General features: G+C 43.2%; 1 protein-coding gene and 2 non-coding genes across 3 annotated transcripts in view; all 3 read left to right on the top strand.

The window, feature by feature from the left end:
* The first annotated feature begins 586 nt into the window (after positions 1 to 586).
* Positions 587 to 21968, top strand: part of UGDH (UDP-glucose 6-dehydrogenase) — a 28894-nt gene continuing 7512 nt past the window's right edge. Inside the window, exons 1-7 of the mRNA XM_010338194.3 lie at positions 587 to 867; positions 5884 to 6052; positions 12239 to 12340; positions 15889 to 16089; positions 16764 to 16961; positions 17387 to 17534; positions 18634 to 18728. Of these exons, the coding sequence (XP_010336496.1) occupies positions 5891 to 6052; positions 12239 to 12340; positions 15889 to 16089; positions 16764 to 16961; positions 17387 to 17534; positions 18634 to 18728 (906 nt within the window). The 5' untranslated portion in view covers positions 587 to 867; positions 5884 to 5890. The remainder of the gene's footprint in view (positions 868 to 5883; positions 6053 to 12238; positions 12341 to 15888; positions 16090 to 16763; positions 16962 to 17386; positions 17535 to 18633; positions 18729 to 21968) is intronic.
* On the top strand, positions 11907 to 12013 carry LOC120363717 (U6 spliceosomal RNA). The gene has a single exon (XR_005579170.1). It is a non-coding gene; the product is annotated as a U6 spliceosomal RNA (small nuclear RNA).
* LOC120363736 (U6 spliceosomal RNA) lies at positions 14572 to 14678 on the top strand. The gene has a single exon (XR_005579189.1). It is a non-coding gene; the product is annotated as a U6 spliceosomal RNA (small nuclear RNA).

Here is a 21968-nt window from a genome sequence, read left to right as displayed (position 1 = left end):
ACAGGAGGCGCCTCTTTCCCAGAAGCGGCGGCTCGGGAGGGATCTGACTAAACCTTGGGCGGCCGGCCTGGAGGGCGCGGTTGATCCCGGGGCCCCGAGGTTGTGGGCGAGGAGTAATCCGCCCGCCGGGACCGACCCGCAGAGTCTAGGGCCGAAACCCGGGGGCGGCGCTCCAGGGTGCTGAGGAGACCGGAAAGGTGGCCAGGACCTTCCGGTCCCCTCGGCCCGCCACCTGCCCAGTACCCCCGCAGCCCTAAAGCCGGGCGGACACTGAGCGCACGCGGCCTTCGCCTTGGCCAGGACAGGGCGACGAGAAGACAGCTGCCGGACTACAAGGCTTGACCACTCCGCGACCCACGACCGCCGAGCAGGCGAGCGAACGGCCTGCACCCGCGACGCGCCCCAGTCTCCGGGTCCGGCGGATACGCCACGCACGCAGCCCCGCCCGGCGCCGCTCGCGGTAGGGGCGGAACCGCTGAGCTGGCCCCAGCGGATTCGCTCAGCTTGGCCAGGGGCGGGGCAGGTCCGCCCCTCCAGGAGCAGCCCCGTCCCCGTCACCCCGCCCCAGGCCCTGAAGGAAATAGGGACCCGGCCTAGCGGAGGGGGGAGCTAGGAAGAGGCTGAGGGCAGAATCCAGGAGGGCCTGGCTGCGGGGGAATGAAGCCTCCGCCTTCTCGGGCCGAAGCCTTTAAATACGGGCTCAGGCCCTGGACTCAGGGTGCAGCGCGTGGCAGCCTGAGGGAGAGGCGTGCGCGGAGAGGGAGCACAGGCAGAGCGGGGCGCGGGTGGAGAAGCTGCGGCAGCGCGGCGCGTAGGAAGGTGCTGTCCGGACGATCGGGATAGGAGCGGTCCCCGCGCCTGCTGCTGGTAAGTGGGTGTGCGCCGCTGCTGGGCTGGCCCCGCCGCTGGGGCGGGATGCTCCCGGGTAGGCGCGCTGCTCCCAGTCGCTCGCTGCGCTCGGTCCCTGGCTTCCAGTCTCACACGACCTGCGTCTTTTTGAGGCTCTGGGCGGGAACCGCGCTTTGGAACTGCTGTCCTTGGGACGGGGTAGCCTGGGCTTCTTATTCAAGACTCGTGAGTCTTCCATCTCCTTCTCTTTCTGCTTCTACCCACTTTCTGACTTGGATGAGATTTCCCTGCAGCCTCCAAAGCCGAACGCCCACCACAGGAAGCGGTTCTCTCGTTGGGGACCTCATTTTGGCTGCAGAGTCGTAGTCTTTTGTTTGTGTTTAAACGTATGCTCACCTGAGGGGCTGCTGCTTTTCTCAGGCCGCCTCTCTTAAGAAGCCAAATAGAAACGAAGCCAGAAAGCCCTTTTGAGAGCAAAATCTTAAGACTGTCGTGATATCTGTCTGGGATGTGCTGGAATCCATTCTTGGCCCCCACACCCTAGAATTGCTCTGTTGGATGTCGGGGAAGGCGTTTCTTGGGTGCCTCGGGAGACCATGTTTTTGTGAGATCTTGAAAAAAATTGTAAATCCTATAAATATTTGGGAAGATAACTTAGTAGGGTTGGGAGTTCTAGTATAGAGAAAAGAGGAGTTTGCTGGTAGGAATCTTTTCATGGGCATACAGAGCAGTAGCTGTCTATCCACAGACCTCAAAGACACAGTGAGCCTTTGAGTTTCTTCAAATCCCCTACGAAATGGAAAACAGTAGTCTTTCTTCAGGGGAGTTCTGGAAATGAAAGAGCTGACTGTCTGCTCTGAGATGTGCCTGTTAGTGGCCAGGATCCAGTTTAAGGTAAAGGGTAGACAACCCCGATTGAAAGGATTTCATTTCTTCTCCCGTCGCTGTACTCCTTTTTCTAACAAAATCTGTAACTGGATAAGCATAATCTATCTTCCTTCCTGTTTACTTCCACAGCTTTACATGATAACCCTTAGATATAAAGTTTATACCGGCTTTCTTACTGATTAAATGTTTTTCTCTGGTCAGGCATCTTTTACTGTTTAATTTCTGGAAATGATTAAAATGATGTGTGAAACTGATGTATCCAACTATAATGCCCATTGTTAGCTCCTGGGTACCTATGCAAAGCATGCTGTAGAGAGCTGGGGCTAGAAGAATTGTATTCTGTTTAGACTGTGATAGGACATGTATTATTTGTTAGTGACCCCTTCTGGGTTGGAATGTTTACTTGAAATTTATGACATTTTATATGAAGAGTAGTTTCGGAATGGTTTGGTTTGTTGTGACTCTCCCAACATACAGAGGTAAAAACTCATTTCAAAATAACCCATTTAACAAGGAAACACTCGCGTGTCTCTGACAGAACAATAGAGGGCCAGAGGGTACATGAAAGTAGAAATAGTAAATGGAATTGGGAGACATCTATCTGTGTCATGCAAAGTGTATCACTAGCACTATATCAAACTCCATGTTAAAGTTTATTGAAGATTTTATTGTAACTTCCAAGTGACCATTTAACTGGACTTGCACAGATTGTACGTCAGCTTCTTCAGTAATTTTCCCATTGTCATCTATAAGCCGTGTTTCATGGGAAATAGCAAGGCAAGAATACCCAAAATAAAGCTTCTGTAAAACACATCCAGTTCTATAATGCAGGTCCACCTGCCATCAGTAGTCTACCCCAGCTGATGTATGTAAAACAAGTTGAAATGTGGTCTTACAATCAAGGCAGATAAGAAGTAACTTTGGGGGGCCAGGTGCAGTGGTTCATACCTGTAATCCCAGCACTTTGGGAGGCCCAAGCAGGCAGGTCACCTGAGGTCAGGAGTTTGAGACTAGCCTGACCAACATGGAGAAACCTGGTCTCTACTAAAAATACAAAATTAGCCAAATGTGATGGCGCATGCCTGTAATCCCAGCTACTTGGGAGGCTGAGGCAGGAGAGTCGCTTGAACCCAGGAGGTGGAGGTTGCGGTGAACCAAGATCAAGCCATTGCACTCAAGCCTGGGAGTGCAAGAGCCAAAACTCTATCTAAAAAAAAAAAAAAGGTAGTAACTCTGGGGAAACATGCTGACTCAAGAAAATAACTTGGCCGGGTACAATGACTCATGCCTGTAATCCCAGCACTTTGAGAGGCTGAGGCAGGTGGATCACTTGAGGTCAGGAGTTTGAGACCAGCCTGGCCAACATGGTGAAACCCTGTCTCTACCAAAAAATACAAAAATTAGCTGGGAATGGTGGTGGGTACCTGTAGTCCTAGCTACTTGGGAGGCTGAGGTGGAAGAATCGCTTGAACCTGGGAGATGGAGGCTGCAGTGAGCCCAGATTGTGCCACTACACTTCAGCTTGGGCAACAGAGTGAGACCTTGTATCAAAAAAAAAAAAAAAAGAACTTGATAGTATTCTGGTCAGTTACTGCAAAAATACTATGATAAGCAATCTGAACTAAAACTATTTACATAGAAGTCTTCATCTGAAAAAGAGAGACCCTTGTGGAGAGTTACTCATTCATTCAATTAATAATCATTGGAAGGCCGGGCACGGCAGCTCAAGCCTGTAATCCCAGCACTTTGGGAGGCCGAGGCGGGTGGATCACAAGGTCGAGAGATCGAGACCATCCTGGTCAACATGGTGAAACTCCGTCTCAAAAAAAAAAAAAAAAAAAAAAAAAATACTGCTTTATTTAATTGAACCATATGATTCAAAATTCTGTCAATTTTTACTATTTTACCAAAATTCTATTTATTTTTCTTTCTTTCTTTTTTTTTGAGAGAGAGTCTTGCTCTGTCACCAGGCTGGAGTGCAGTGGTGTGATCTCAGCTCACTGCAACCTCTGCCTCCTGGGTTCAAGCAGTTCTTTTGCTTCAGCCTCCCAAGTAGCTGGGACTACAGGTGCATGCCACCACGCTCAGCTAATTTTTGTATTTTTAGTAGAGATGGGGTTTTCCATGTTGGCCAGGATGGTCTCGATCTCTGGACCTTGTGATCCACCCACCTTGGCCTCCCAAAGTGCTGGGATTACAGGCATGAGCCACCTTGCCTGGCCAAAATTCTATTTCTTTTAATAGTTTTTTTAAAAGTCATGAGGGGCCTGGCATGGTGGCTCATGCCTGTAATCCTAGCACTTTGGGAGGCTGAAGCGGGTGGATTGCTTGAGTTCAGGAGCTTGAGACCAGCCTGGGCAACATGGCAAAGCCCTGTCTCTACTAAAAATACAAAAATTAGCCCAGTGTGGTGGTGTGCAGCACCTGTTGTCACAGCTACTTGGCTGGCTGAGGCATGAGAATCACTTGAACCCAGGAGGCAGAGGCTGCAATAAGCTGAGATGGTCTCACTGCACTCCAGCCTGGGTGACAAAGTCAGATCCTGTCTCAAAAAGAATTAATAAATAAAAATAAAAGTCATGAGGGATCAGACTCTATGAGTTGATATCTGCAGCACTAAAAGATCAATGTATAAGCTAGATTAGTAGTTTATTAACACAGGCTACAAACAGTCCAGAGTACTTACATGGGTGAGTCAGCTCATTTTCTTATAGTAGGAAAAATCTATCCAGAGAACCAAATGAAAAGTTATAACATTGTTTAATACAGACTCAAGCCAAAATTGGAAAATCTTCATTATATGCTTTGTCTTTTTTCATAATAGGGATATTCTTCTTCCCAGGCATCCAAATTAGGCCAGCCTTCCAGAATGTGTTCTCTTGATTCATGCAGGAGTATACTAACAAATTCTTAAACTCTCTGATTACTGTTTTCCTTCTCTTTGCAGTCTGTGAATGGGTTAGATTAGATGATATCTGAGGTCTTGGCAAGGCAAAATCATTTCTTTGCTTCTAAGAATATGATCAGTTTGATAGTTCTCATTATAACAGATAAATGGGCATACTTATGTATAAATCAGTTCCTTGTAATTTTGATTAGTGTGAATCAGTTTACCTAATGCTTTTGAAACCTATCAAAATCTGTGTAACCCACTTTTCTGCTGGCATTGAGAAGAAAAAAATCTGTGTAACAGCTTTGGTAATTACAGAAATTACATTTTCTTTAGCCATCTTATGGTTTCTGATTAAAGTTGAAATGGAGTTTATGATCATTGCCTAGTACTTAAAAATAAACTTCGAAAGCCAAATTTGTGTGTAGGGCATATAATCTCAGAGGCCAATTCTGGACTGTGGAACCAATCTTACTCTATATCATCATAATCTAAACCTGTTATAAACTCATCTTTGGCTGGGTACAGTGGCTCATGTCTGTAATCCCAGCACTTTGGGAGGCTGAGGCAGCTAGATCACTTGAGATCAAGAGTTTGAGACCAGCCTGGCCAGCATGGTGAAACCACATCTCTACTAAAAATTAAAAAAAAAAAAAAAAAAAAAAAAAAATTAGCCAGGTGTGGTGGCTCATGCCTGTAGTCCCAGCTACCTGGGAGGCTAAGGCAGGAGAATGACTTGAAACTGGGAGGTGGAGGTTGCAGTGAGCCAAGATCGCACCATTGCACTCTAGCCTGGGCGACAGAGCAAGACTTTGTCTCAAAACAAAACACACACAAAAAAACCTTCATCTTTGTACACTAGCATTTATTTAAGCAAGAATTGTACAAGCATGTTCATCCTGGAACTTTCGGCAATCAAAATTGTCCTAGTGTATTACAGGCCTAAGAAAGATTTTACTTTTTTTACTTTCTAAATATTAGGTCATTATAATCTTTATGGCTCCCCTTCAGTAATATCAGTTACTGTAGTTTTTTTCCATATGTTTTATGCTAGTGCAGCTGAGAACAGGCTAGGTCGTCCAATTGGAATGTTATATTTTAAATCTCTATTTTCATATTTCCTCAGAGTGAATGTAGGAAATCTTTCTAGATATCTGTCATCTTGACAGTTTTTATAAAGTATAATGAATGTACAATATGATCTCTTCGAATTTTCTGTTTTCAATATTAGAACAATCTTACTGTTTTCTTTCTAGTACAATCATGTTTGAAATTAAGAAGATCTGTTGCATCGGCGCAGGCTATGTTGGAGGACCCACATGTAGTGTCATTGCTCATATGTGTCCTGAAATCAGGGTAACGGTTGTTGATGTCAATGAATCAAGAATCAATGCGTGGAATTCTCCTACACTTCCTATTTATGAGGTAAACATAGTAAACAACTCTGTTTTTATGCTCTTTATTTTTTGTTTTATTAAATAATTTATATGCACTATCAATGTAAAAATCTATAAGTGCAACTGATAAGAAATTAAAATTTAAAAATCTGGATATAAAACATTATGGACATTGGCCGGGCACAGTGGCTCACACCTGTAATCCCAACACTTTGGGAGGCCGAGGCAGGCGGATCACGAAGTCAGGAGACGGAGACCATCCTGGCTAATACAGTGAAAACCCATCCCTACTAAAAACAGAAAAAATTAGCCAGGTGTGATGGCATATGCCTGTAGTCCCAGTTACTTGAGAGGCTGAAGCATGAGAATCGCTTGAACTTGGGAGGTGGAGGTTGCAGTGAGCCGAGATTGCACCACTGCACTCCAGCCTGAGCAACAGATCAAGACTCTATCTCAAAAACAAAACAAAACAAAAAACAACAAAAAACATTATGGACATTAAAACACATTACTTCGGGTAATGTGGGTGGGAAAAATGACCAGAAAGATGTCTATCATAATGGTTGTGTTAGTGCAGTGAGATTATGGGTAATTTTTTCTCTTTCCTGTTTTCTTTTTCTTTCTTTCTTTTTTTCTTTTTCTTTTTCTTTTTTTTTTTTGAGATGGAGTTTCGCTCTTGTTACCCAGGCTGGAGTGCAATGGCGCTATCTCGGCTCACCACAACCTCCGCCTCCTGGGCTCAGGCAGTTCTCCTGCCTCAGCCTCCTAAGTAGCTGGGATTACAGGCACGCGCCACCACGCCCAGCTAGTTTTTTTTGTATTTTTAGTAGAGACGGGGTTTCACTATGTTGACCAGGATGGTCTCGATCTCTCGACCTCGTGATCCACTCGCCTTGGCCTCCCAAAGTGCTGGGATTACAGGCTTGAGCCACCGCGCCCGGCCTTCTTTGTTTTTTTCTTTTGAGGCGGAGTCTTGCTCTGTCGCCCAGGCTGGAGTGCAATGGCACGATCTTAGCTCACAGCAACATCCACCTCCCAGGATCAAGCGATTCTCCTGCCTCAGCCTCCCAAGTAGCTGGGATTAGAGGTGCCCACCAACACACCTAGCTAATTTTTATATTTTTAGTAGAGACAGAGTTTTACCATGTTGGCCAGGCTGGTCTTGAACTTCTGAACTCAGTCATCCACCTGTCTCAGCCTCCCAAAGTGTTGAGATTACAGGCATGAGCCACCATGCCCAGCCTTTTTCCCTTTTTTCTAATTTTGTCTCTTAGTATAATTGCCATATTATAATAAAGTTAAAAAGTGGTATCCTGTCAAAATAAAATAAACTGTTTTATAACATGAACGTAAGTTTAATATATTTTTGGATTATTGTACTAACATCAGGCAGACCTTAGATGGATAAATGGCATCTTTCATATTTAGAGTTTGGTGCCACAAATATTTTTAACTGGAATTTCAAAATGTTGTGAATTTCGCCGGGCGCGGTGGCTCAAGCCTGTAATCCCAGCACTTTGGGAGGCCGAGGCGGGTGGATCACGAGGTCGAGAGATCGAGACCATCCTGGTCAACAAGGTGAAACCCCGTCTCTACTAAAAATACAAAAAATTAGCTGGGCATGGTGGTGCGTGCCTGTAATCCCAGCTACTTAGGAGGCTGAGGCAGGAGAATTGCTTGAACCCAGGAGGCGGAGGTTGCGGTGAGCCAAGATCGCGCCATTGCACTCCAGCCTGTGTAACAAGAGCGAAACTCCGTCTCCAAAAAAAAAAAAAAATTTTGTGTATTTAGAGAATTTAGAAAAATATGCTTCTATTTTACTGAGCTATCTCAGTTGCCTTTTTTTGTTGCTATTTCACTGAAAAATGAGTTCATATTATGCTTTTGAAATTCAACAGGAAAGCATTTGAAAATTTGATGGTAGCATTTTCTAGCTAACATTAATATGTTTATTTTTTTTCCCCAGAAGAGCTTGGTTATTTTTTGTTTATTTTTTCAGACAGAGTTTCACTGTTGTCCCCTGGGCTAGAGTGCAATGGTACGATCTTGGCTCACTGCCACACCTGCCTTCCGAATTCAAATGATTCTCCTACCTCAGCCTCCCGAGAAGCTGGAATTACAGGTGCCCACCACTACTCCTGGCTAATTTTTGTATTTTTATTAGAGACAGGGTTTCGCCATGTTGGCCAGGGTGGTCTCAAACTGCTGACCTCAGGTGATCCCCGCTCCTTGGCCTCCCAAAGTGCTGGGATTAATAGGTGTGAGCCATTGTGCCCGGCCAAAACTTGTTTATTTATGACTGTTACCAACCATACACTGTAACTGCGTTAGACCTTTAGAAGGAAAGTCTCAATCCAGTTTTATCTCTTAAGTTAGGTCTGCCTGCTATCTATAGGAATATAAGATACGGGAATCTATGAAAAAGCACCCATAGAGTAGTCACTCAACAACATAGATATTGTTTGAAGCTTCTCCCCTAAGAGTCAGCTTCAGTGCTTTAGGTCTGTTTTCTTTTTCTTTTTTTTTTTTTTTTGAGACGGAGTTTCGCTCTTGTTACCCAGGCTGGAGTGCAATGGCGCGATCTCGGCTCACCGCAACCTCTGCCTCCTGGGTTCAGGCAATTCTCCTGCCTCAGCCTCCTGAGTAGCTGGGATTACAGGCACGCGCCACCATGCCCAGCTAATTTTTTTGTATTTTTATTAGAGACGGGGTTTCACCATGTTGACCAGGATGGTCTCAATCTCTTGACCTCGTGATCCACCCGCCTCGGCCTCCCAAAGTGCTGGGATTACAGGCTTGAGCCACCGAGCCCGGCCTCTGTTTTCTTTTTCTTATGGATAATTTCAAGCATGTAGTTAAAGATAATAGTACAGTGAATTTCTATGTGCCTATCACCTTGTTTCAACTGTTATCTACATGGCTAGTCTCCCTTCCCAACTACCACCATGCTGGTTATTTATAATTTAATCCATAAATACTTTATCATGTATCTCTTTTTTTTTTTTTTTTTTTTGAGACGGAGTTTCGCTCTTGTTACCCAGGCTGGAGTGCAATGGCGCGATCTCGGCTCACCGCAACCTCCGCCTCCCGGGTTCAGACAATTCTCCTGCCTCAGCCTCCTGAGTAGCTGGGATTACAGGCACGTGCCACCATGCCCAGCTAATTTTTTGTATTTTTAGTAGAGACGGGGTTTCACCATGTTGACCAGGATGGTCTCGATCTCTCGACCTCGTGATCCACCCGCCTCGGCCTCCCAAAGTCCTGGGATTACAAGCTTGAGCCACCGCGCCCGGCCTATCATGTATCTCTAAAAGATAATTTTGTTTTTCTTTGAGACAGGGCCTTGCTCTGTTGACCAGGCTGGAGTGTAGTGGCCTGATCTTGGCTCACTGCAACCTTTGCCTCCTGGGGGTGCTCAAGTGATCCTCCCACCTCAGCCTCCCAAATAGTTGGGACTACAGGTACACACCACCATGCCCAGCTATTTAAAAAAATTTTTTTAGTAGAAATAGGGTTTTGCCATGTTGCCAAGTCTGGTAGCCCATAATAGTTTAATGCTCACAGTTTCCTCTCCCTTTTTTCTCTTCTATCTGTTGGTTGAAGAAACCAGTTTGTTTATTGCCTAGAAATTCTCACAGTCAAGACCGGGCACAGTGGCTCATGCCTATAATCTGAGCAATTTTGGATGCTGAGGCGGGTGGATTGCTTAAGGCTGGGAGTTTGGGAGCATCCTGGCTGACATGGAGAAACCCCATCTCTACTAAAAATACAAAAATTAGCCAGGTATGGTGGTGTGCGCCTGTAGTCCCAGCTGCCTGGGAGTAGAAGCACAAGAATTGCTTGAACCTGGAGGTGGATGTTGCAGTAAGACAAGATGTCGCCACTGCACTCCAGCCAGGGTGACAGAGTAAGACTCTGTCTCAAAAAAAAAAAAAAAAAAAGAAAGAAATTTTTCAGTCTGGATTTTGCTGGTTGAGTTCCCTTGGAGTTTTTGAACTTATTCTTTTTTATGTAAATTGGTAGTTAGATCTACAGAGACAGGTCCAATCAGATTTAGGCTTTTCTTTCTTTCTTTTTTTTTTTTTCGAGATGGAGTTTCTCTTGTTACCCAGGCTTGAGTGCAATGGCGCTATCTCGGCTCACCGCAACCTCCACCTCCTGGGTTCAGGCAATTCTCCTGCCTCAGCCTCCTGAGTAGCTGGGATTACAGGCACGCACCACCATGCCCAGCTAATTTTTAGTAGAGACGAGGTTTCACCATGTTGACCAGGATGGTCTCGATCTCTTGACCTCATGATCCATGCACCTTGGCCTCCCAAAGTGCTGGGATTACAGGCGTGAGCCACTGCGCCAGGCCCTTGATTTTCTTTTTGTAAGGATATTTTTTAAGTGGTTTTATACTCCTCCGTATTTTTAACATAAATATATCTCTTGTTTCAAAACTAGGAATTTTTTAAAAATAAAAGGGTTTCTTGTAATAGGATTTAGAAAAATATACATTTATTTAAGTATAAAGAATAAATTGACTTTCACAGCCAGTTGTATGGCCTGAATTATTGGGGATAAAAAATGTGCACTCATAATGACAATGCAAAGTAGATTTGCTTGCAATCACAGAGGACCTTGAATTTTCTGAAAATTGTGTTGAGGCTGGGCGCGGTGGCTCACGCCTGTAATCCCAGCACTTTGGGAGGCCGAGGCGGGTGGATCACGAGGTCAAAAGATCGAGACCATCCTGGTCAACATAGTGAAACCCCGTCTCTACTAAAAATACAAAAATTAGCTGGGCATGGTGGTGCGCGCCTGTAGTCCCAGCTACTCGGGAGACTGAGGCAGGAGAATTGCCTGAACCCAGGAGGTGGAGGTTGCAGTGAGCCGAGATCGTGCCATTGCACTCCAGCCTGGGTAACAAGAGCGAAACTCCGTCTCAAAAAAAAAAAGAAAAGAAAAAAAAAGAAAATTGTATTGATACTCAGAGTTAATAATTAACTCTTATGAGTGAGGCACATAGTAAACAATGACAAAGCATTAAATGAGCTGCTCTTCTGACTGTAGCTAGTTCAACAGCAATTTCCATTTTGCTTTATTTAGTATACTTATGAAGCAGGGCATGGTAGCCTACAATCCTAGCACTTTGGGAGGAGGAGGCAGGAGGATTGCCTGAGCCTGGGAGGTCAAGGCTGCAGTGAGCTGTTGTCACGAAACTGCACTCCAGCCTGGGGGACAGAGCAAAACCCTGTATCAAAAAATAAAATAACATGGACCAGGTGTGGTGGCTCAAGCATGTAATCCCAGCACTTTGGGAGGCTAAGGCGGGTGGACCACCTGAGGTCATTTTAAGACCAGCCTGGCCAATGTGGTGAAACCCCATCTCTACTAAAAATACACTCTACTAAAAATACAAAATTAGCCTGGTGTGATGGCGCATGCCTGTAATCCCAGCTACTTCGGAGACTGAGGCAGGAGAATTGCTTGAACCCGGGAGATGGAAGTTGCAGTGAGCTGAGATCATGCCACTGCACTCTAGCCTGGGTGACAGAGATACTCTGTCTCAAAAATAAGTAAGTAAAATAAATAGGCTGGGCATGGTGGCTCATTCCTATAATCCCAGCATTTTGGGAAGCTGAGGCAAGAGGATTGTTTGAGCTTAGGAATTTGATATGAGCTTGGGCAACACAGTGAAATTTTGAAACCCCATCACTACCAAAAAAAGATACAAAAATTAGCCAGGCATGGTGGCACATGTGGTCCCAGCTACTTGGGAGGCTGAGATGGGAGGACTGTTTCAGCCTAGGAGGCAGAGGCTGCAGTGAACTAAGATTGCACCACTGCACTCCAGCCTGGGTGACAGAGACCCTGTCTCTATTAAAAAAATAAGATGTGTGCTTGCTTCGTCAGCACATATACTAAAATTGGAACTATACAGAGAAGATTAGCATGGCCCCTGCGCAAGGATGACACGCAAATTCGTGAAGCGTTTCATATTAAAAAATAAAATAAAATAATTAAAAAAATAAAAAGTAAAAAAATAAGATGTGCACTTGTGGCCTTTGGTATATGATCCTTAACTTTTCTACAAAGGTAATTTGAGAGCAACCTACACATTTAAATCACCATATTACTGTCCCCTTTAACAAAAGTAATTCTATATGATTAGGTTATCTCACATAACTGGCAACTTAGATGTACAGTTCCTTTTCTTTTTTCTTTCTAGCCAGGACTAAAAGAAGTGGTAGAATCCTGTCGAGGAAAAAATCTATTTTTTTCTACCAATATTGATGATGCCATCAAAGAAGCTGATCTTGTATTTATTTCTGTAAGTATTTTCCTTTGCTGTGTGAATTTTAATGTATTCTTGTCTATATAAAAGTTTTATCATATTTTAATAGTAAATCCATTGGTATTAAGCCTCAAAATTCCTTAGTATAGAGTTGTCCAGTTGCATTTTGGTTGTCACTTTGTCTGACAGTTCACAAAACCCCATAATCATCTGGTCAAATCTGTCATTTCAAGTCATTGAACAAATAAACTCAATAAAGTGCTAATCTGAGATTTAGAACTAGGAAATGCTGGTAACATTGAGAGCACATGTGATGATAGTATATTTCATATTTATTTCATCATTTCTTGTTTCCAGTGGTTGGCAGAGGTGAGATGAAGAAAATCAGTTTGCAAACTTAGAGGCATCTCCTATCTAAATGAATTTTACATTAATTGTTTATAACTTGGCATATGTTGGTTAGATTATCAGGCTAACCAATAGACACCTTTGCCTCATAATGTGGCTGAACTGTCCTACCTTTATAATGAAAAAAAACAGAAGCACCACTTGAGATTAAACTATAGTAATTCAATATTTGAACCAAAGCAACTTATATCTTGCTGTCCTAGTGACCATCTACTCAAATATTCTGTATGTAATGATATAGCTATCACCAGCTGGAAGCTGAGGAGGGTGTTATATGACTTAAGATCTTTACAAACTGGGCATGATGGCTCGTGCTTGTAATCCCAGCACTTTGGGAGGCCAAGGCAGGCAGATTGCTTGAGCCTAGGAGTTTGAGACCAGCAAGGACAACGTGGTGATATCCTGTCTCTAACTAGCTGGGCATAGTGCTGTGTGTCTGTGGTCCTGACTACTTGGGAGACTGAGGTGGGAGGATTGATTGAACCATGAAGGTTGAGGCTGCAGTGAACCATCACTGCACCTTGCACTCTAGCCTAGGTTACAGAAGGAGACCCTGCCTCAAAAAAAAAAAAAAAAAAAAAAAAAAGAATTCAGCCTCTTCTTTTTGACCTCCTTAATCACTTCAGAGAAACTGATGCAGCTTCTATGACTTACCTACTCATCTCCTATTTAAACTTACAGAAAGTTACAATGGAGGCATAAAAAAATAAGAAAATATTTTAGAGTAGGTACCTGGAAAAAGTGAGTTACTTAGTCTAATTCCAGAGCCTGGAATGGTAATAGAATTTTTTGCAGAAAGGACATCTAAAAATAATATGTTTTCGAATGCCAGACAGGAATCATTTTGTAGCAATCAGTTTTCAACTGTTTGATCAGACAGCCTCCTTTGGTAAAGGAGCGCTGAAAACAACAGTTTTTGAAAACTCATCTCCCATCTCCAGCCAGTTTCACCCTACAGCATGAGCTGCCTTTGCCTTTCTGTACTCCATTACATCTAACTCTTGCCCTAAGTTGTTCCATGCATATAAACAACTTTTTCCTCCTGCTTTTCACACCTCAACTCAATCTTCAAGTTTTGATTTATTTCCACTTCGTTCCTTTATTTAGTCTCCCATTAGGTTATAATCTTATCAAGAGAAGAGAGTGATTACTCCTTTCTATTATTTCAAAAATAATTATATTCTCTTTAAGTTTTAGACTTTTCAGAGCACTTTGATTTTGTCAGAGCACACTCATGTGTTAGTTTTTAGAGAGCCCGATATAGGCAGAGGCAGCCACACTTCTCCAAGGTTACTGTAATCCAAAACTAAATGCCTAGACTCTGGGCTCATGATTTTTTTTTTTCCCCTATAGGAAAGTCTTTGTCCATTGACCAGGTGTGGTGGCTCATGCCTGTAATCCTAATACTTTGGGAGGCTGAGGCGGGCAGATCACCGAAGTTCAAGAGATTGAGACCACCCTGGCCAACATGGTGAAACCCAGTCTAAAAATACAAAAATTAGCTGGGTGTGGTGGCACACCTGTAATCCCAGCTACTCAGGAGGCTGAGTCAGGAGATTCACTTGAACCTGGGAAGTGGAGTTTGCATTGAGCCAATATTTCGCCACTGCGCTCCAGCCTGGGTGACAGAGCAAGACCCTGTCTCAAAAAAAAAAAAAAAAAAAGTCTTTGTCCACATAGTATTCTATATCCTGAAGACGATAGATAATGTTTAGCTTTAATGAGCTCAGAAAGCATTTGTGAATGATACTGTAGATATTTTAAAAGGCTGTCAATATAGGACTATAAAAATAGAGGAATAAAAAAGGAGGCCAGGTCCAGAATGGCTAAACTCTGTCTCTACTAAAAATACAAAAATTGTGCTCGCTTCGGCAGCACATATACTAAAATTGGAATGATACATAGAAGATTAGCATGGCCCCTACGCAAAGATGACATGCAAATTCATGAAGCGTTCCATATTAAAAAGAAAAAAAATACAAAAATTAGCTGGGCATTGTGGCATGCACCTGTAGCCCTAGCTACTCGGGAGGCTGAGGCAGGGGAATTGCTTGAACCTGGGAGGCAGAGGTTGCAGTGAGCCAAGATCACTCCACTGCACTCCAGCCTGGGTGACAAAGACTCCATCTCAAAAGAAAAAAAAAAAAAAAGAAGGCGTGTGTGGTGGCTCACCTCTATAATCCCAGCACTTTGGGAAGCTAAGGTGGATGGATATCTCAAGGTCAGGAGTTCGAGACCAGCCTGCATGATTTATGAAACCCTGTCTCTACCAAAAATACAAAAAATCAGTGGGGCATGGTGGCGCGTGTCTATAGTCCCAGCTACTTGAGAGGCTGAGGCAGGAGAATCGCTTGAACCCAGGAAGTGGAAGTTGCAGTGAGCTGAGATTGTGCCAGTGCACTCCAGCCTGGGCAACAGAGCAAGACTCCATCTCAAAAAAACAAAACAAAACAAAAAAGAAAGGCGTTTTAAAGCTAATTTTTTTTTTTTTTTTTTTTTTTTTGAGACGGAGTTTCGCTCTTGTTACCCAGGCTGGAGTGCAATGGCGCGATCTCGGCTCACCGCAACCTCTGCCTCCTGGGTTCAGGCAATTCTCCTGCCTCAGCCTCCGGAGTAGGTGGGATTACAGGCACGTGCCACCATGCCCTGCTAATTTTTTGCATCTTTAGTAGAGACGGGGTTTCACCATGTTGACCAGGATGGTCTCGATCTCTTGACCTCGTGATCCACCCGCCTCGGCCTTCCAAAGTGCTGGGATTACAGGCTTGAGCCACCGCGCCCGGCCTTAAAGCTAATTTTTAAGGAGTATAGTAATACATACAATAAAGGGAATAAGAGAAGGCTTCTGTTTCATTTCAGATTGTGAAATCCTTTAGGATAACTGACTCATTCATTTTCATATTTTTAAGGCTTAACTGGACTCTGCCTGCCCTGGTTATCTGGCACACAGATAGTAGCTTCCCAACAAAAATTTATCGAATGAATTCTCTAGATGCCTCAAGCTATTTCTTCTGATGATTATATTTATAAAATGTATTATTTCTGTGAATCTAATGGTGGATTAAATCAAGGCTACTGATGATTGTTAACTCTGCACTTGAATCAATAGTTCAGGGTATATCTCGAAATCACTATCTCACAGGTACTCTGTTATTTATCCCATATATTTTCATCAGGTGAATACTCCAACAAAAACCTATGGAATGGGGAAAGGCCGGGCAGCAGATCTGAAGTATATTGAAGCTTGTGCTAGACGCATTGTGCAAAACTCAAATGGGTACAAAATTGTGACTGAGAAAAGCACGGTTCCAGTGCGGGCAGCAGAAAGTATTCGTCGCATATTTGATGCAAATACAAAACCCAACTTGAATTTACAGGTATGAAAAATGAAGCGTTAGATACTGGTTATACTTATGTAAATACTGATCTGTTAAAGTTGCCCATAATTAATTCTAGCTTAAAACTTTCCAGGCACCTGAGGTCAGGAGTTTGAGACCAGACTGACCAATACGGTGAAACCCCATCTCTACTAAAAATACAAAAATTGGGCCGGGCCAGGTGGCTCAAACCTGTAATCCCAGCACTTTGGGAGGCCGAGGCGGGTGGATCACGAGGTCGAGAGATTGAGACCATCCTGGTCAACATGGTGAAACCCCGTCTCTACTAAAAATACAAAAAATTAGCTGGGCATGGTGGCGCATGCCTGTAATCCCAGCTACTCAGGAGGCTGAGGCAGGAGAATTGCCTGAACCCAGGAGGCGGAGGTTGCGGTGAGTCGAGATTGCGCCATTGCATTCCAGCCTGGGTAACAAGAGCGAAACTCCGTCTCAAAAAAAACAAAAAAACAAAAAAACAAAAATTAGCTGGGCGGGGTGGCACATGCCTATAGTCCCAGCTACTCAGGAGGCTGAGGCAGGAGAATCGCTTGAACCTGGGAGGTGGAGGTTGCAGTGAGCCGAGATTGCACTATTGCACTCCAGCCTGGGCGACAAAAGCGAGACTTCAGCTCAAACAAAACAAAAAACCCATTTCCTTTGTATTGGGATTCTAGGTGCTGTCCAACCCTGAGTTTCTGGCAGAGGGAACGGCCATTAAGGACCTAAAGAACCCAGACAGAGTACTGATTGGAGGGGATGAAACTCCAGAGGGCCAGAGAGCTGTGCAGGCCCTTTGTGCTGTATATGAGCACTGGGTTCCCAGAGAAAAGATCCTCACCACTAATACTTGGTCTTCAGAGCTTTCCAAACTGGTTAGTATATAGCATTCAACTCTCCATTAAATTAAAGCCAAGCATTTATTTATTTTAAGCCTGATAAGCTACACAAGATACTTTTTTAATAGTAGTAAGAAGATATGCTTGCACATTCAAATTATGAAATAATTTTCGCAAGGGGGATCAAATATCAGGGTATAAAATAATCTGAAAAATTCTGAAATCTTAAAATAGTAATTTGGTTTTTATCACTGTTTCCCTCCCTTTACCCTTTTTCTTAATCATCTGTCTTCTCTAATTTAAAACATTTTCCCTTACATCCATTGTCTTCTCAAATTGAGCCCATCAGTATCTTATATATCTCCCTCAGTAATCTGCATCAACTCAATGAAATATAAACTAGACATATAAAATTTCTCTTTTAGTTTATCTTACTCTTCTCTAATTTTTTTTTTTTTAAGGCGGCAAATGCTTTTCTTGCCCAGAGAATAAGCAGCATTAACTCCATAAGTGCTCTGTGTGAAGCCACAGGAGCTGATGTAGAAGAGGTAGCAACAGCCATTGGAATGGACCAGAGAATTGGAAACAAGTTTCTAAAAGCCAGTGTTGGTAAATTAAAAATTTTCTCTAATAAAAAGAGCTACTATTTACTGAAAGCATATTATTTGCCAGGTTCAGTACCAGCACTTTATATATCTCATTTATTCCTTATAACCTGTTAGGAAGGTGCTGTTATTTTCTTTTTAGAGATGATTCACACTCAGGGAAACTTGTGCAACTTGCTCAAGTCATGCAACTGAGTAACCAGATGTTTCTGATGCCAAAGCTGTATTAGTCCTTATAGCATATTGGATTGCAGTAGAGCAAGGGTGGAAAGACTATGGCCTGTGGGTCAAATCCAGCCCACAGCTTGTTTTTGTAAATAAATTTTATTGGAACACAGCCATGACCATTAGATTACATATTGTCTATGGCTGCTTTTGAGCTACAATGGCAGAGTTTAATAGTCTCAACAGAAACTGAATGGCCCACAAAGGCTGAAATATTTACTCTCTGGCCCTTTACCATGAAAGTTTGCTGACCCAGGCCAAGCACAGAAGTTCATGCCTATAATGCCAGCACTTTGGGAGGCCAAGGCCAAGGCAGGCGAATTGCTTGAGCCCAAGAGTTTGAGACCAGCCTGGGCAACATGGTGAAGCCCCACCTCTACAAAAAAAATACAAAAAATTAGTCAAACATGGTGTTGTACACCTGTAACCCCAGCTACTTGGTAGGCTAAGGTAGGAGGATCACCTGAGCCCAGGAGGTCAAGGCTGCAGTGAGCCATGTTTGCACCACTACACTTCAGCCTGGGTGACAGAGTGAGGCCCTGTCTCACAAAAAGAAAAAGTTTGCTGACCTTGTGCTAAAGTAAAGGATGTGGGGCAGTCATACTAGATGAATGAAAAAAAATAGGAGATAAAAGGAAACAAAATGTTAAAGGTAGCCATTATGAAACTTTAGTTAGAAAATTATTTGGAAGTTACTTGTGGAGTTGTTAAGTTGCCTGCAAATTTTATACAATTTATAAGCCCATTAATTATCCATCTGAATTTTATTATTTAAAAATCTTAATATAAGCTTTCTAATTTAGTATAAAGAAATTTGTCACATGATCAAGTTGTCTTGTTCTTACATTAAAATACTGTTTATTTTTTTCTTTCTGCAGGGTTTGGTGGGAGCTGCTTCCAAAAGGATGTTCTAAATTTGGTTTATCTCTGTGAGGCTCTGAATTTGCCAGAAGTCGCTCGTTATTGGCAGCAGGTATTCATCTTTGTAGTTGATTTCTGTTTAGCCAAGCATGGTGGTTCACACCTATAATCACAGCACTTTAGGAAGCCAAGGCAGGAGCATCACTTGAGGCCAGGAATTCAGGACTGGCCTGGAAGCATAGTGAGACCCCATCTCTACAAAAAAATTTAAAAATGAGCTAGGCATGATGTTGCACACCTACTCTCTTAGCTACTCGAGAGGCTGAGGTGGAAGGATCACTTGAGCTTAAGAGTTGGAGACTCCAATGACTTATGATCTCTCCACTGCACAGTAGCCTGGACAACAGAGTGAGACCCTGTCTCTAACATAATAATAATAGTAATTTCTGTTTAGCTTCTCATTAAGCATGTCACTTTTTGTCTTTGTCCATGAAATTTTTTTGATTGAATTTATTTATTCCAGGAACTCAACAATTAGTATATTCAATTTGCTTATTTTATGTTTATTTATTGGATATCTGCATTTTTTATTTATCTTTCCTGCTAATCAATGGTAATGGAAATTTTTGAGAAACCAGTATTCTAATTTTATAACTAAATTTGCTCCCAGAGTAAAATAAGAACAATTATCCTTAATTATAATTCTTCTCTTTTTTTTTTTTTTCGTTTGAGACAAGGTCTCACTGTGTCACCCAGGGTAGGTAGAGTGCAGTGGTGCCGTCACTGTTCACATCACTGACGTCCTGTGCTCAAGCAGTCCTCCCACTTTAAGCTTCCAAGTAGCTGGGACTTTAGGAACGTACCACCATGTCAGCTAATTTTTTTTAAAGTTTTTTTTGTAGAGACAAGGTATCACTAAATTGCCCAGGCTGGTCTTGAATTCCTGGGCTCAGCAGTCCTCTCACCTCTGCCTCCCAAAGTGTTGGGAATATAATCATTAGCCATTGAACCTAGCCTAATCCTTCTCTGCCTTGAAAGGCATAAAATCAAAATAAAGTAAGAACCTATATTGTAATGCTGGTTGGGTGTGGTGGCTCACACCTGTAATCCGTGCACTTTGGGAGGCTGAGGCAGGCAGATCACTTGAGACCAGGAGTTCGAGACTGGCCTAGCAAGGCTGAGGTATGAAAATTGCTTGAACCCAGGAGGCGAAGATTGTAGTGAGCCAGGATTGCGCCACTGCACTCCAGCCTGGATGACAAGTGAGACTTTGTCTCAAAAAAAAAGGAAACTATATTTTAATGCTTTTAAGTGGTTTTGTATCTGTTGATATTTGTTTTGGACCTTTCAGACTCACAGAGCCAAAATTAGAAACCCTTCCCAAATTGGAAGCCTTGTGAGCTCTGGAAGTAGAGTTGATGTTTACTGAATGCTTAGCCTGTACTGGGTACTCTTTTGGGCACTTGGTATACAGTATCTTATTTAATCCTTGTCACTAAAGTATCCCCTTTATTAGATGAGGGTACTGACACAGAGATATTAAGTAATTTGCCCAAATTACTAGTCAGTATATGTGCCTTTCCCAAATATTTTCCCCCTGAGTTTGTAATTTTTCAGGTTTCAGCAGTGGATATGGGAGGGAATCTAAAGAAATACACGTTTCTTTTTTTAAAATTTTTAACTTTTTAGAGACAGGGTCTCACTGTGTTACCCAGGCTAGTTTCCAACTCCTGGGCTTAAGTGATCCTTCCATCTTAACCTCCTGAGTCACTGGGACTACAGGCACACCACCCTGCCTAATGAGAGATGCACATTTTGTTTTTTTTGAGATGGAGTCTCGCTCTGTCACCCAGGCTGGAGTGTAGGAGCTTGATCTCGGCTCACCGCAACCTCCGCCTCCCGAGTTCAAGTGATTCTCCTGCCTCCGCCTCCCGAGTAGCTGGGACTACAGGCACGCACCACCACACCCAGCTAATTTTTGTATTTTTAGTAGAGACGGGGTTTTACCATGTTGGCTAGGATGGTCTCGATCTCTTGACCTCGTGATCTGCCCGCCTTCGCCTCCCAAAGTGCTGGGATTACAGGCGTGAGCCACCGTGCCCGGCCAGAAATGCACATTTTTAAGGAAAAATAGATACAGTTAGTGTCGTTCCACCTAATCCATCATGATGGCTTTATCCCACTGTTCATTTTGTGAAAAATGCAGATAAACCCTTGATTTTCCAACACTTCGGGCCAATTGCTTAAGCTCTCAGGGTTTGATTGAGATGGTCCTGGAAGCTTAAAGCCTTAAAAAAAGAAGTTTCTTTTGCTATGCCCACCTGGTCACCTAACTAAATGTTATAAGAGTTTCTGGTCACTTAACCTAAATTTAACAGGTTAAATGATCAAAAACTCTTATAACATTTAGTTAGTGAAAAACCTTGTCAAATGTTTGTGGTGTTATGGTTCATCCAGAGGCAGCTAGAACTCTGCATGTTGTTTGTTCCCTGTCCACTGTCCACTGGAACTTTGGTGAATAGTGGGCACAAGCAAATGAAGGTGTTTGAATGCTTATAGCCTTTTTCCACAGAGTTTAGAGACATGGGTTAAGGAGAATATGGCTTCCTATTTACCTTATTTAGGCTGGTCTAATAGCTGAACTTCAAAAACTTGGGGGCTGGGTGCAGTGGCTCATGCCTGTAATCCTAGCACTTTGGGAGGCTGAGGCGCACAGATCACAAAGAGATTGAGACCATCCTGGCCAATACGGTGAAATGCGGTCTCTACTAAAAATATAAAAAATTAGCTGGGCATGGTGGCGCATGCCTATAGTCCCAGATACTTGGGAGGCTGAGGCAGGAGAATCACTTGAACTCAGGAGGCAGAGGTTGCAGTGAGCCGAGATCATGCCACTGCACTCTAGCCTGATGATACAGTGAGACTCCGTCTCAAAAACAAAACAAAACAAAACAAAAAACTTGGTTGTATTCTCCATTTTTTGCATCCATCTCAGCCTTATGCATGGAAAATCAAGCTAAATGAAATTAAAAATTTTTAGGATGACTTTTTTTTTTCTTTTTTGTTAAGACAGAGTCTGGCTCTGTTGCCCAGACTAGAGTGCAGTGGCATGATCTCGGCTCACTGCCACCTCTGCCTCCTGTGCTCAAGCCATCTCACCTCAGCCTCCCAAGTAGCTGGGACTACAGACACATACCACCATGCCTGGCATGTATTTTTTGTAGAGATATGATCTTCCCATGGTGCCCAGGCTGGTCTTGAACTCCTGAGCTCAAGCAATCTGCCTACCTTGGCCTCCCAAAGTGCTGGGATTACAGGTGTGAGCTACCACAGCTGGTCTTGGATGGCTGTA

Source organism: Saimiri boliviensis, chromosome 3, assembly GCF_048565385.1.
Source record: "Saimiri boliviensis isolate mSaiBol1 chromosome 3, mSaiBol1.pri, whole genome shotgun sequence".
NCBI lineage: Eukaryota > Metazoa > Chordata > Mammalia > Primates > Cebidae > Saimiri > Saimiri boliviensis.
This window is presented reverse-complemented; position numbering and strand designations above follow the sequence as displayed.